The sequence below is a fragment of the Myzus persicae genome, unplaced genomic scaffold (assembly GCF_001856785.1).
Source record: "Myzus persicae strain clone G006 unplaced genomic scaffold, MPER_G0061.0, whole genome shotgun sequence".
Lineage (NCBI taxonomy): Eukaryota > Metazoa > Arthropoda > Insecta > Hemiptera > Aphididae > Myzus > Myzus persicae.
This window is the reverse complement of record NW_019103612.1, coordinates 160,050-175,876: the sequence shown is the minus strand read 5'-3', so window position 1 is coordinate 175,876 and position 15,827 is coordinate 160,050. Positions and strand designations below refer to the sequence as shown.

At 31.3% G+C, this 15,827-nt stretch overlaps 2 protein-coding genes across 3 annotated transcripts in view; one reads left to right on the top strand and one right to left on the bottom strand.

Annotated features, from left to right (window-relative positions):
• Positions 1–3,200, top strand: part of LOC111034923 (calcitonin gene-related peptide type 1 receptor-like) — a 108,976-nt gene extending 105,776 nt beyond the window's left edge. Inside the window, exons 8-10 of one of the 2 annotated variants that reach the window (XM_022316367.1) lie at positions 988–1,276; positions 2,772–2,968; positions 3,031–3,200. In XM_022316367.1, the coding sequence (XP_022172059.1) occupies positions 988–1,276; positions 2,772–2,930 (448 nt within the window). In that variant the 3' untranslated portion in view covers positions 2,931–2,968; positions 3,031–3,200. Of the gene's footprint in view, positions 1–987; positions 1,277–2,771 lie in introns of both variants that reach the window. The other variant, XM_022316366.1, reaches the window with a different exon arrangement.
• Positions 3,201–3,221: 21 nt separating this feature from the next.
• LOC111034922 (calcitonin gene-related peptide type 1 receptor-like) overlaps positions 3,222–15,827 on the bottom strand; it is a 62,586-nt gene continuing 49,980 nt past the window's right edge. The window contains exons 8-10 of the mRNA XM_022316365.1: positions 3,977–4,168; positions 3,585–3,828; positions 3,222–3,486 (exon numbers count right to left, since the gene is read on the bottom strand). Of these exons, the coding sequence (XP_022172057.1) occupies positions 3,316–3,486; positions 3,585–3,828; positions 3,977–4,168 (607 nt within the window). The 3' untranslated portion in view covers positions 3,222–3,315. The remainder of the gene's footprint in view (positions 3,487–3,584; positions 3,829–3,976; positions 4,169–15,827) is intronic.

The window sequence follows — 15,827 nt, the reverse complement described above, 5'->3', positions numbered from 1 at the left end:
TTTAATACTAAACTTGTCAAACAATATAGTTGGCCAGGACTCAGAACTGTATGCATTAATTTATATTTAAAACCGGATTTGATTTCACGCCCACTAGATTTTTTAATTCCAATATTTGTATCATTCTCTGAATACGTTACTTTATAGTGTTCTACAATTTCTTTCAACAGTCTATTTGTATTTCCAACACATCTATGTAATATTATAAATATACAATTGCAATGTCATAAAGTTCACAAAACTCCGAGTCCTGGTGTACATTCAAAATTAACGTTAAAAGTTAGTTAAATAGACTAAATATAATATAAAGGTACATTATATTGATTACTCGCAACATCACTAGAATTATCGTTATTTAAACTTGTGGTATTAAATTTATATAACGATCGTACACAATTTCTCACTCCAATAACCAAGACACATCAATGCGGAACATTAGACCACGACGATCATATTATTATAGCTAACAATCGTTACTTATTATATATGAATACCTAAATGAACAGGTAATACCCATGCTCTGACTATGAACCAATACCGAATTTGATGTGAATTTGAATAAACCAACAACATTACCGGCGTCGAGTATAAGTAATCTAATTATTACAATAAAGAAGATATAATATGTTGAATGCAAGGTCCCAGGCACACACGAAATATTTTGCAATCTAGATCCTTCGCCGTACCACTGCAGTCATACAATATCAATCGGGTATCGTGAACGTACTATAAATCTCGCTTGTATCATTTTCTTAAAGTACCTTGATTAATCATTACCGTGGTTAACAAAACAATTAATACAAATCAAAATTTGGAACAGGGTATCATTTAAAATGTACATTGTGTACATGGATCGACACAAACCGTGATACCATATTATATAATAATAATGTATAATATGTTACAATATAACATTTACGACACGACAAAATGATTTTAAAAAAAAAAACCGTTTGTAATCATAATAATAGTATTAATAAAACGCAGGTGTTGGATGCACGAGAGCCACTGCCAGTGGGTGCTGACCGTGCCGGTTTTCGCGTCCATACTGACCAGCTTACTGTTCCTGATGAACGTCATGCGAGTGTTGCTCACTAAACTGCACCGGAACTCGACCAACCCGGCGCCGATTGGCGTCCGGAAGGCGGTCAGAGCCGCGCTGATCTTGGTGCCGCTGTTCGGCATACACTACATCCTCATACCGTACCGGCCCAAGCACAAGACCACCGTGGAGACGGTTTATCAGATATTTTCCGTAGTACTGGTGTCAACCCAGGTGAGTGAGACGGCTGCAGTCGGAAACAAGCCTGCAATTCAATCACAGCCGTCAATCATTTTGCAAAAATAATATACAATTATTATTAACATTTCATTGTTACACCAATCTTATAGGCACTGTTGAGATATACGAGTATGGATACTGGCCAAGATCCGCGAAACGTATAAAATAGATGCATTTGAAACCATCGCCCGAATTTGGAGACGATCAGCTCGATCAGCATAGGCGCAATTGGTTGAATTAAAAATGTCTCATATGGTTTATAATTGAGAGATGCGGGGGTGAAATCGCCGTGCTCTGCAGGTGCGATACCGAAAAAAAAATTAGCCCCCTCCAAGAATAATAAAACCTTTGTTGCGCCTATGTAAATTAGCCTTAGCTCGGCCTCATTATCGCTGAACCAGAGCGAATAAAAATCGTTTTATCATGAGAATCGCTAAGAAAAAAAATAAACGCTCGATAACAGTGCGAATTTTCATAGATTCAAGGTCTTTTCATACTCGTACATCTATATTATCATATTTTCATCTATCTATACGGTTGATTATCGCGTGTAATCAGTGTCGGGCAAAAAAACTGCGGTTATTGGCCAAAAATTACAAATTACAATAATTGTAAAGATTATTAATTCAAAACCTGTACATTTCAATAAACTACATAGACCATTATACACATTCATTGAATTTTCCAATACTAATAATAGGATTAGATCGATTTATATTGTTTATGTTAAAATAAATTAACCTTCGCAGTAAAAAGTTCGTTAAATGAATAACAAACTCTATAATTAAATATTATATCATTGGCCATGATTATTTTTGTTTCGCTTTATTTTTTATTAATTACTAGTGGCTTTGTCCCCTGCTTGCCCACCACCATAGATTTTGCCAACCCCCTCTGATGTATTATTTAAAATGATTTTTAAATTTCAATACTCATAACTGTATATTTATATTTTTTCAATCATTATTTATTTATTTGATTGCCATGGCAATTATAAAACAATAAATAACTATATTTTAATTACTATTTTTATATAATACAAAGACAAAATTAAATTTAAAATGATTATATTATACCATTCATAAGTTATATATACCTATATATTATGACAAACATAATTTATTTATTCTTATAGGCGTTATGTGGAGTTTTTTGCCCAACACTTAGTATGGGGTGCTCAGATATTCCAAAATAAAAAGGTGACAAGAATATTTTGACCTTAGATCAATGGGCTTTAGGAAATACAGCTTGACGGGTTCTCATTAGATTCGGCATTACTCGACACAAAAATCCCGACTAGCCTAAGATTACACATTAGGGATTTCTTTTTTTCGAAATTTAAATCGTTATAGAACATTGTCCCATCGACTTCCACGACATCACTCGACAGTCGATCGGACACGGGAATCCGGGAACGCCTGAGCACACCCCTAGTATAACCACTGACTCTACTTTTTCTGACCATGTCTTTTGTTGCCCAATTCCGCAGGGCCTCTGCGTGTCGGTGCTGTTCTGTTTCGCCAACGTGGATGTTCACGGAGCATTTCACAAGTACATTCGCAGGATCAAGAGACGCGGCACCACGCATACCAACGTCACGGGCACTACTCAACCGGTCCAGTCGCAGATAAGAGACGCCGTCGTCTGAACAGCGACGAGAAAATATTATATCATGATATATTACACGTATTATATTGTACAGGAAAAAAATAATAATAATGTCGTAACGCGTGTTTTGTGTGTCCTAGAGTTGAACGTTTTGAAAACATTCGGCAGAATCTTTTCGCGGCAAAACTTGTATGCTTCCGGTCCTCTGAAAAGAAAAACCAAAACCCTTTGAATAAATGATAGTCAATATATAGAGAGCCATTGGCCAACATATTATTATTATTATTATTATTATTATTATTATTATACCATACGAAGTGATTTTTGTTTTTATTATAAAACGGTAATTCTTTTACTCGTTTTTGAAAACTTATTTCTTTGCAAATGATTTGAATATTATAAATACACATTATAGTAAATATAAATTAAACGAGAAAACAAGTTGTTGTGGTCACCTGGGTCTGCTGATCTTCGGTCACCAATAGCCGAGGGTGGTGTTGAGGCGAGGAGACAGATGTACCTCTCATGCAAGGATTCCACGATCCGTTCTTGTTGATCCAGCAGTGTTTCCACCGTTTCTTCATTTCGGATAGTACCTAAGTGAAGCCAAACAGAAAACTGTAGTTAACCGACACCAAATAGTATTGTGAATTTGTTAAAAAATTATTATTATTAACGTCGTCGCCGTCTTCACCTCTCCGTTGCAGAAGCAAAACAACAGTGCCACGCACAAGCCCTGGCACGAGGCGACCACAGCGGATGTGACCTGGTACACGGGCTCCCAGGAAGTTCCGGGTTCCGGTCGGAACGGCGTCACGATGTACTGGAGCCCGAGTAATGGTATCAGGATGAGCGTGGCCCGGACCGCCTTGCCGGTCCTACTCGACGACGCTGGCGCCTTGTCGTAGCTGTCCACACTGCAGTTGTTCCGTTTAAAGCTGTAGGACACACCACACACGGACAAGTTTTATTATTTGTTGGTTACAGTCCGATCGATAATATACCGACGGTACCACGCCGTTTGTCACTTTTTCTACAGACATTGGCCCACACGGTTTTCGGATTGCGACCGACCTTACTACTCACCTCCGGAGGCTGAATGACTGAGCCCGTTCCCTGGGCGGCACGTGTTTCGGACTGGACATGGTTATCTGTCGGGCGTGCAACTTGACCAACAGAAGTCTGACAATGTTGATCAGAAACACGAGGTTGGCCAACATCGACAGACACACCGGACCCGAGAGTATCCACGAGTAAAGAGATTCGTGAATCCAGCAACTTTTGTGTAAAAATAGATAAATAGATGTATATTGTATAATATTAAGTGCAAGTAGTGATAGCATGGTATAGGTGTTGCGGTGAATACAATAACGTTTATTGTATAATGTGTGATAAGTAATAATGATTCAGTATTAGAGAAGTTGATATACGATAAATGTTAAGGCTTGAAATGAAAAATATAATGTACGATTTAAAAAACCGATAAAATGTCTATTTTCGTACAAAGCCTGATTAAAAACAATGGCTTACATGACACAATTCGACTGTTTTTTTACATTAAATATAATATTATTGTCTGAATTGTCTATGTGGTATGCAATTAATAAATATTTTATATTGCATTTGTATTTTTTGTTTCAAGGCATCAAAAAATGTTACTATAAATGTATTTCTCCTTTTTCTATTTAAAAAAAGTATTTCTAGTTATGCAAATAAAAATTGTTTAAATCAATTACATTTTTGTACTCTCTATTCTCTTAATCAAATGTACTCAAACTTTTCTTATAGGTACATTTACGATTAAAAATCAGAGTGATAGTAAACGATACGACAGAACAATTTCATATATTTATAATAAATCTTTCACGAAAACCGCTTGTTTTGTACACATACGTTAGCAATATAATTCAAAAGAAATATTTCTTCCGTCATATTATAACTATGTATAATTATTAATTTATAATAGGTACCCACGTGTTATATTAACTGCTTTTATTTTTGTTATTTTTACTTGATAATCTAAGCTAAACTCGTTTTGTTTTTATAAATATTAAAATATTAAAAATATTCAGTCGTTATATTATTAAGGTTAAAGTATATTTGTTAAAAACAAATAATATCAATAAAATAATACAAAAACTGTACATGCTGTATGTTATTTGGCCAATTTTCACTTTGACAGATACACTCTAACATATTGCGAAACAAAAAATATATTTCGATATTGGGACTGAAAAATATTTCGTTCTCTTTCTCTTTATTGAACACAAGCCGTCTCAATGTTATTTGATGACGATTTCATCTTGGAAACATATTTTATTTATTGCTTCCATATGTCCATATGGGAATAATATTATATTGCATGTTACATGAATATTGAAAGCATAAAAAATATTTCATTTAAATATACAACACAAAGTGGGAATGATTTACATATAGGTACAAACTTATGGCAGCTTTGTAGGTACGCATTATTTTACTGTATGAAAAAATAAATAATATACAATATATATGCACACATTACATACTTTTTATGATTAAATGTACGTATATTTAAAACAAAATGATTCCAAGTCTTTCAAATCATTATGCGTGCGAATAATAATATTGTGTCTCTCGACGAAATAATGAATTCACAAAGCTATATGAGTTACAATGTTTTATAAGTAGGTACATTTAAAAAAAAATAATAGTTGTAATAATTTGTATGTTTATATCATAGTATCATATTATGATATAAATGAAAAATATTTTTCAAATTTGATTAAATAAGAATATGCATAATTATTTATAGACATTATTAGTTAGCTGTTCCTATTGTTCGGAACACTTTTTAGTTTTAAGAAATTATTAAATTATTGACTTAAATACAGGAGGAAAGAAATGCATTCAAATTTTATATTAAATAATATTTAAACGTGTGTGTATGATACTACTGTAATTCAGAACAACGGTAGTTCTCATAAATAGTATTTCTATTATACCTACCAGTTGCATATAACTGAAGGGTTATTAGGAGCTTATAGAGCTTAAAATTGAATAAATATGTGTTATAATATTACATTAAATACCACTCAATATGGGATAAAAATATGCAATAAAAACAACAAAATATGAAGAAGAAAAACGGAAATTTACTAATTTATAAACCATTTACAAATTATTATAGGTAGTTACTTAAGTTTTGAAATCATTTTTAGTCACTCTGAGTACGGGTAGGTACTTGAGACACTTGTTTAAAATTAATAGAGTATACAACGATTTAACAAACGTTTGATCCTCTCTTAGAAGTAGAGATTATAACCACAGTAGAAATGAAGAAAAAACACTCCTACAAAATCAGTAGATGGCAAAAGTTAAAAATTTGAACCAAATAATACGAAATTATGAACGACGCGTCGTATCAGCGTTCGTGCATAAACGGTATTTACTTAACCTATATCATATTTACTTTGACAATTCAATTGACAATAATTTAAAAACACGTTTACTAAAATATAATTTCATATAATTTAACCAATTTTGATTCAAAAACAGGGAAAAGTGTGAAACACCTCAAGTCCAAAAATAGCACTAAAATCTAAAATATTCATAAAATATGCAAAATAAAATTTTTTATATGAGTTATCTGTACTAGGTAATATATTTTTAACATACTTTGCTGTTTCTTATGCATCTTATGAGAAATATGCAAATGCTGTAAAATTCCAATCTTGTATATACCTAAGATATATAGGAAGAGTCGTAGGACCCTAAAGATATAATTTCCGTACACAAGAGTAGATAAGAGTAGATAATATTATATAGATATCAGAATCTTAAATATATTTAAATAACTAGGATTCTGTTTCAGTTATTATTGAGCTTTATTTTCTGCTTAACACTTAGAAATAATAATACTCACAAATATGTAAATTACGTTCTATCGTACTATGATGAGTACCTATATTGTAGTCATACGAAGTTCGGTATTTGTGGTGTTTTGAGGTCTAACGTACACAGTAAACTAACTTACCTTACTTATACATGGTGTGTTTTGTGTGTGTGTGTGTGTGTGTGTGTATGTGTGTGTGCGTTTTGTGTACAGTTTTTCGTACATAATACAGAGTTCGCATTATATAGATGACAGGTGTGTGTAACTTATTTATAATTGTTGCACAGTTTTCATTTTTCCGGACTCGCCATAACCAAGTCAACTGTGTATACAGGTACGTCCAATGCACGGTAGATGGCGTCACAAAATTAATTTAACACGACGGTGCAACTTTTTTGTTGTAAATCTCATACCTAATAGTTGAGTTAAGATTTTCGACAACAATACTTTTTTTTAATAAGCACTTAACGAGTTATTTTCACCTCGTATTCCTACCAACACTGTTTATCTACCGGTACTTACCGCAAAAATCACATATGCATATTAATTTTTATCTTTAGAGATTGTACATAAAGGTTAAATCTAAGAGCATCTTGCAATGCAGTTGATTGTCCAACGTATGTCTGGTGATATACCGACAAAAGTAATTCTACGATCATTTATCACATTACTTTCGCAATTAAATACAAACTTCTTGGACGACTGATAAACAGTTCTCCTATAAAAGATGAATTCAATTATTTTTCTCCGTCTAATTTTAAACGGTTCATTGTATTCAACCGTCCAAGGACCTACTCTTGAAACGAAAATTAATGAATTTTATTGATTTTCAAAACGGTTTTCGACGACCATCACAACATCGCATTATGCGATTCGCATATAATTTTATCCCATATTTCATTAGGTAGACGTTTCAAACATAATCTATAGACAGATAAATTGAATGTATCTCATCTGTACGTATAGGTCATATAGTGCATCCCAATAACATAGTTCCGATCTGGAATAAATGTCGAATAGTATCTACTGCAACTACGTGGAAAACACAATACATCAATTATACGTGTGGGCCAACTTGGGTTCTTTTCACACTACAATCAATCACTATCCAAATAAATCATGGTAAAATGTTTTTTTTCTCAATAAAACTAATGACCATTGCATGCATACTAGCGGTTTTATAATACTATACAAAATATATTTTCAAATTATTTTGATGCAAATAAATGGAGCGTACCAAAACTTATAAATATTGTTGAATATGAATAACACTATTAGAATATGCCTTAATAAAGTCGAATTTATAAAGGAATTAATTTTCAATCTAAATTTTGATAGTAAATGTAATATTGTTATTAAATGTTTATTGTTTCTACAACTATGATTGAGCAAATAATATTAAATAGCCAAAAACAATAATAATATTAATTGCTCTCAACTGTAATGTTGAGTTCTATATTTAATCATTTAAGAAGAAAATAAACTTTTACATAAATTATGGGACCATCAATATTGGTAATATTACAACATTAAACACGTAACAAGATACGGTTGCTCTGTTAGTTTATTTCATTAAAATCGATAGTAATTATTCGTTAGAAATAATCCGCGGAACATAAATTGCATGTCTATAGTAATATTTATTTATTTAATAATATATATTATACATATATATATATTAAATGTATTAAACATTCCTAACGTAGAACGCATAATAACTGTTACTATTATGGGTTTAATGAGTAAATTGAACAATTGAATAATATTTTCATCATCAAACTACTGACCCAAATTGAATTTAATCGAGCTCATTCCATAATATCATAATATAAAACGGATTTTGAACGAAAATTATATCGTGCGTTTTAAAACAGTAGACGTAAAACTACGTCGAGTAACGTGAAAAGGTATTATATCTTTAAAGTATTTTTAATTTATTTATTTTGTTTTTTTAGGGTAGACAAATGCTCAACAATTTTCGTATTATTTAGTTGTACCTAAATGAATCACATTACTTTTAACTATTTTCAACATTTACACTTCATATATTTTATGACACAAAAAGCTGTATTTTTTTTTAAGCTTTATATTTTACCATTATTATTTATCAAAACTAATTTTCGTCAATAATTTTTCTCGAAAATCATAAATCAATTCTCAAAAAACTTATCGTTTTCAAATACATTATCTGTAGTTTTTTAACATAATAAATCACATTATTTAACACACTTGCTCAAGTAAAACGTCATCTGGTTTTATAAATACATTTTATATTTCGAACATGCAATAATGATTGCGGGTTTTGTTAGGGTACCGTAATATTATGTTAGGTACATTAAAGTTTTTGAATTTATCTTAGCGATGGTTGTAGACAATTCGTAGGTTACACACAAAATAAAACGAAAGTTGTTTTAATGGGAAAAGTTTATGATAAGTCATGACAGTAAATATGACAACTGTAGTTAAACATGTTTTATGGCAAAGAATTATGGTAAAAGGAAAATTATTTTTCATACTAATAAATTCTACACAACACCCTGGTGTTATTACAAAAAGTGAGTACAAAATGACGGGTAGGCTGATAACATGTTTCAGTGAGACAGACATTTTTTTAATTGTTCATGAATTTAACCTCTATATTGCGCTGACCACAAAAACTGTTTATGAAAACATAAAATATTATAATACTTACGAATATATTCGGGCAAACCAGGTGGTCTTATCAAGCTTCTAATTCAGAGTTTGACAAATTATTTCAATGACAACACATAACATGACAAAAAATTTTTTTCACATACAATAATAATTCCCATATTATAACATAATCCATTGGCTGTCATATCAGGTTTACATTTTATTGATTCAATAGTTGTTTTTTTTCAAATACACCTTACTTAGTTGAAAAGTAATATTTTTCACTCTCCACTTTACGCCATTCGGCGATCAATAGATCAAAAACTCTAAAAATATTAACGATATGTAAGTACGCATCAAAATAATATCGATAAAGTCCATCAATATGATACTTAATCTCATTTCACAACAACGTGAAACAGCCTGTCATGAAATACTTTGAACTTTCCTGGGCAAGTGAACTGGCTGACCACTGAATGGCCTGCCAGATTAAAGTGATAAGACACCGTTCGATTCTTTTCTTTAGAAGTTAACATGACGTTTTGAATTAATACGTCACGTACAAGTTAAAATAAATATAAAAAAAATTATAAACATACCCAAGAGGATGCTAGTGAAATTGACATTTTTCATGATATTATTACGTTATTCTCTTGCAATTCCATGTACCTATATTGCCTATATGATAAGCCGTGTTACAAATATTATGCGAAACAAAATAATATATTTTCAGAGTCTTAGACTTATTCCGTTTTATCATATCATTATTATACTACGTTTATATAATACGATTACTTTAAATTGGTTTTTAGTTTTTGAAAATCTATGCAATATGGTGCTTAAAGGCTGATAATTGATTGGATTCTCTCTATTCTTTATTCAAACTGTAAGTTGGTTAACAGTTATTCCACATTTCCACTTATCCACTTCAACCGATCATTTACCATTTCGTTTAGACCCTTGTCCTCTCACGTCTTTCTTTGACTACCCTTCAAAGGAATGTGAGAATGTAGAATTCAAGTGCAGTTGAAACAATAATTTTTTATAAAAATCCTCCTTTAAATATTTATATATTAATATTAACTGAAACATGTTAATAGTATAATATTTTAAAGTTATTCTTTTTTTGTAACTTATTCAATGCACAAAGCCTGAATGCTAGTACCTATACTTGTTATGTTGCTGTGTAGAGAAACGACAGCGACTATAAATAGTTGTATACGCTTTGCACATATTGAATAATGAACACTGCACAGAACTAATTACGTCTATTAAAAAACATTGTATATATATGAATGTTTTATTAAACGAGTTAATTTATTTTCTCGGTCCGTTGCCAAAATCCCAAAAGGATTGAACGATCGAAGTTTCACGAAGCCATCGGCTTAGGTGCGCAGTCAAGTGGGTATTTGAATGACACGGATCATGAAACCTCGAAAATAATGACATTCGATAGTACCCTATACGCATTTGAAATGAGCCATTTCGGAGGCTGAGCGAGTTCTAAAGCTAAATATCAGATCGTACACGTTGTTTTATACATGATCGGGTTTAATATTGACCTTCAATATTACACGGCTATTAATATTAAGAGCTTTTGAAACTGTTTATGCTCGAATAAATCGTTTTACCGTAATCATAACATACTGGTAAATTTGGGAAATGAAATCGACATGTGCAACGAGCAATTCAGTTAAGTTTTAATTAAAATTCATATTATTATTCTAATGTTTTCTAGAATTCAATGTAACTTGGGCAACTCTTTATTTGTATAAAACTAACGTATTGATTTACATAAATTTAACTATACTATACTAGGGTTTTTCTTGGTTTTTACCGAGGCTCTTTCACAATCACTTTATTTTTTTTTTATCACTCCCGCATTCGTTGTGAATGTCAACAATAAAAACATCGCTGGCTGCGTATAAATACACATGAAACGCATCATTGATTACTTTCCAACGACAACTAATCGTAATATTAATAAAACATTATCGATTTATAACGACGACGTGTATCTAGAACGTCGGATGTTTTACATTACGTCAGTGGTTCAATAATATGTCGTTACGATTTCCACAAACATTGAGCAGAATATAATTTGACGGTTTCAGTACCCTAGAAACAATATTATGAAAGTCAACAAAATGGTGTCACCGTGGTAAACGACGTTATGCATTGACCTTACATCGTTTATGAACATGAAGCTATTACATTATATTTCGACAAAACGGTCTTGCGCGCATAAGGTTCTTCGGTTTCTTTTTTTTTCCTATGGTTATTTAATTATTATTGAAATTCACGAGGCGCTTCGCATAATCAAATTTTGACTCAATCACGGTATATAGTATGTGAGACGTGGGCGAAACGATGGAGTGTCTGTCGCGTGCAGTGTAAGTGTTTGTTTTCGGAACGAACAACAACCGCTAACCGGTGACGCGGTAGCAGGTAGCTGTTGTGGGAATATTCGTGGACCGCAATTACGCGAGATTGTCTGTAAGGCCATAATATAATGACAATTTTATCGCGTTATTAAGACGCGGTCGGATTTATAATTAAATTTAAATTGATTTGTACCGGTTGCGTTAGGTTAAACGGGATGATTCTGCGTTAGCGACTGCGACAACGTCAAACCAGCCAGGAAATTAAAAACGCCCGGTAAAAAATCGTCAAGGTGTATTTATTTTGAATTTTTACATTTGTTACAGAATATAGATGCCGGGTTCGTCCCAACCGCCTGTTTCTTCGCGAGTATGGCAAAATTGTAAGGCCGAGTCTGATCCTTTATCGTGCAGTTCAGTCACGTAACGTTTTAAGTACCTGTTTAGTATTAAGACGTGCCACATTGAATTAAAACCTAAAAACAGATTTTCACACCGTACACAAATACCACACAGCCCTCTCAAACGTGCAATATCAGCTGATGGCTGCAGCAAGACCGTTAATTAAACTGTCGTACAATATTAAGTCTAAACTAAATTGGAAAATTAATTTTTGATATTGAATTAGTATTGATTTCTTTCTTGCAACGCTCGTCGACATAATCATCATTTACATCCGACAAACACTTAACGACGTTAACTATTTACGCCGATGACACGGCGGCGGTAGTGCTTGCTATTTTCGATAATCCCGTATCAGCTTTACAACGTCACTTCAATCTAATTGGAACTCATACTGAAAATGAATACTGACCACAAATATAGATAATAAACTAGATTGCTGACTACTATACATTGACAAGCAGGATGGATGACACTACTTTTTCAGCATACAGGTTGTAGCCTATGGTAGTTTATCGAGTCTGTCTAATGATAAATTAGGTTTGTCAGATGATAACACCATACACACCCCACAAACAACACTACATTTTTTTGGCGTTGGCTGTTATCACTAGTTAGCAATCTACTTTATCATCTATATCTGTGATACTGACACATCGACAATCTGTCGTTTTCGACCACATGTTTTACTATCCGTAGGTTAGGTTTTTTACGTATTGCCACTAATACAACTTTACTCATCATTACTTGTCAATAAAATATGAAAACAAATAATATATATTATTATAACAACATAGGTGGCTGCTAGACATTCGTTGTCGATAAAAATTAATACATTTTCTTTACGACTCGCTCTACATATGCGTAGATCACGAGAAAATAGTTTAAAAAAACAAATAATTTCTCATTGAAGACCAAGAAAAAAAATTAATTTTAAAACTATTTTATTGGGTGCAGTATTATAATTAATGTATAAAGTATACCAGACGGTGTTTTTAGATATTGAGTTCCTAGTATACTGTATTATATTTAGATTTATAAAACCAAAATAAAATATGCTGTCACCATTTAGTTTTAAGTATAGTTGTGAGATTTGAGGTATACTGCATACATTAGTGACAATACACAACTATTTAATTCTAAGTACATTTTGCATCCATTTCCTTTTAATGTCATACGAATATCCATTTCTAAGTATAATTATTTGAACAAACACAATACCTACTACGCACGAATGATTAATTTCCCTAATTTTGACAGTATTTTTATTAAAAAAAATAAGGACTGATAATAAGACAGAATCAAAAACAAATTTTAAGTATTTTTTTTTTTTTTTTTTTTTTTTTATATTATATTTTTTTTTTATTGAACTTAAGCTTCGGCAACTGAGGCCATTAGCTGTAGTAGGATTTGTATTGTAGTTTGTATTGTATATTTTTTNNNNGGGCACCCGTAGGTTTCTGCCATGCCCCGGGGGTGGGGGATGGCAGCACTTGTTCTCCGGTCACCGCGACTTGTCCGGAGAAAAATGCCGCCCGGTAGCCGAGGATCGAACCGCGACCGGCTGCGTCGCAGCGGACGCGTCAGACCACTCGGTCACCTCATCCCCCAATTTTAAGTATTATTATCATAGAATACACAATGCCGTACAATCAGCACTACATACAAGAAACTTGATCTTAATAGTTAATGTAACCCGAAACATTTGATGGAATAATTCAATCTAACGAACTAAAACCGAACTAATGAAAAAATTAATAATTAATTTTAAATTTGCTAGGTAAAAAAAGTATAATATGAATATATGATATAACTGACATAAAACGTAAATTATTCATAAGAGAAGAATTTTATTTAAAAAAAAAACCAATATATAAATACTCAAGTTTTTAATGCGTAGTACAAATACAATTACTTTCGTTCTAGAAATAAGAAAAAAATCTGAACAATTGATTGCCAAAAAGTATTCAAAAAAAATTAGAGACAACTGTGACAATAGCGAATCATTGTACGATTGGTGGTAATGACAAATGAAAAATCGAATGACAGTAAAAAGTTGCAATTTACAAGAACGACTATTGTTAAAAAATTAAAACTGAATTCATAAAATCCTTGGAACTGGAATTGGATACGAGTAGGTAGGATTTCAACTGGTTATCGTTATACAATTCGTATTGTAATAAGTAGCGGGAAATTAATTTTAGACTTTTTTCTCTAATATAATATCCTACGCACATAATTGTGTCATTGTCGTATAAAGTTACTGTTAAATTATAAATATCAAATATTCGACGAAATTCACTCAGTGGTAAATGTGTTAATACAATATTATTGATATATAGAATAATTAGTTATATTTTGTAACTAGAATTTAAACTAAGATTAATCGCAAGTCCACGAATTTATGTTTAAATCGCATCACTGCATCAATAATATAGTCAACCCACTCCAAGAGATTAGGTACAGTTTAACAAAATTAATTTTATGTGATAATAATTGTTTAACACGAGAACCGTTATCCAAAGTCACTTGTGCACTGTACACTACTTTGAATCAACATAAGCTTGGATTAAATCGATAATGTTTATTCATTAAAAAAATATAAAAATAATTAGTTTGTAGAAATACATTGATCTGTGGATCCTATGATAATATTTAATAGTATATACTGCACAACTTATTGGCTATTACAGCGTATAATAGTTACAGCAGTATTTTAATTTTCCGACATTGAAACCATTAACAAAATATTAAAATAATTTAACTTAACGAATATTGCGTAAAAAATATCAGATACCTATGTGGTTTTAATAATAATATATTATAATATAAACAGCTTCAAAAGCAATTTATTGTAATAAACAATTACACTAACCAGGTTTTTACAAAATTCATTGAATTTATTTTAATTCAATTTAAACTCAAGCTCTTTCAGTGAAGCCGAACCGCTTAAAAGATGATATTTTTAATGGAATTGTTTTCATTTTTTTGTGGTTTGTAAAATAAATATGTACACATAAGAATACCGAAAAAAATTGTAAAAACTATTCGATAAATAATTATATTTTACTTAGTAGTTCAGAATAACTAATAAGAAAAAATATATTTTAAAATAAACAATTATTTTTAGACATTACGTTTAGTATAAAATAAAGGAGTTTTCAAAAAAAAAATCGTTAAATCGGTTAACTAAAAGTTTAAATGTTTGATAGCTGACGTTTTGATTTATGATACGAAGTTCCTATTAAGATCAGTTATATGACTTTTTGGTGAAATACATTATAACACTGCTTTAGCGATAATTCAAAATAAAAGTTTAATAATTTATAAACTTTAAATTTGTTTATACAATAAACTGTAAAATAAATTCATGGTTAGCCAAAGTAAATATTTAAATCGTATTCTAAATCAATTAGAAAATTAGTCTTTAAACTAAAGCACAAAATCGCTGTATTTTTAACAAAAATGTAAGATTTATATTATGAAATGTATACTAATCATAACACATTATAATGAAAAAAAAACAAATAATAATAATAATAAAATAATGAATTTCCTGCCATTTTCATAAGGTATTTTTATAATAATTAACTGTTACAACGATGGAATTAAAGTTATCAACATTAATTTAAATGTATTAAATTCT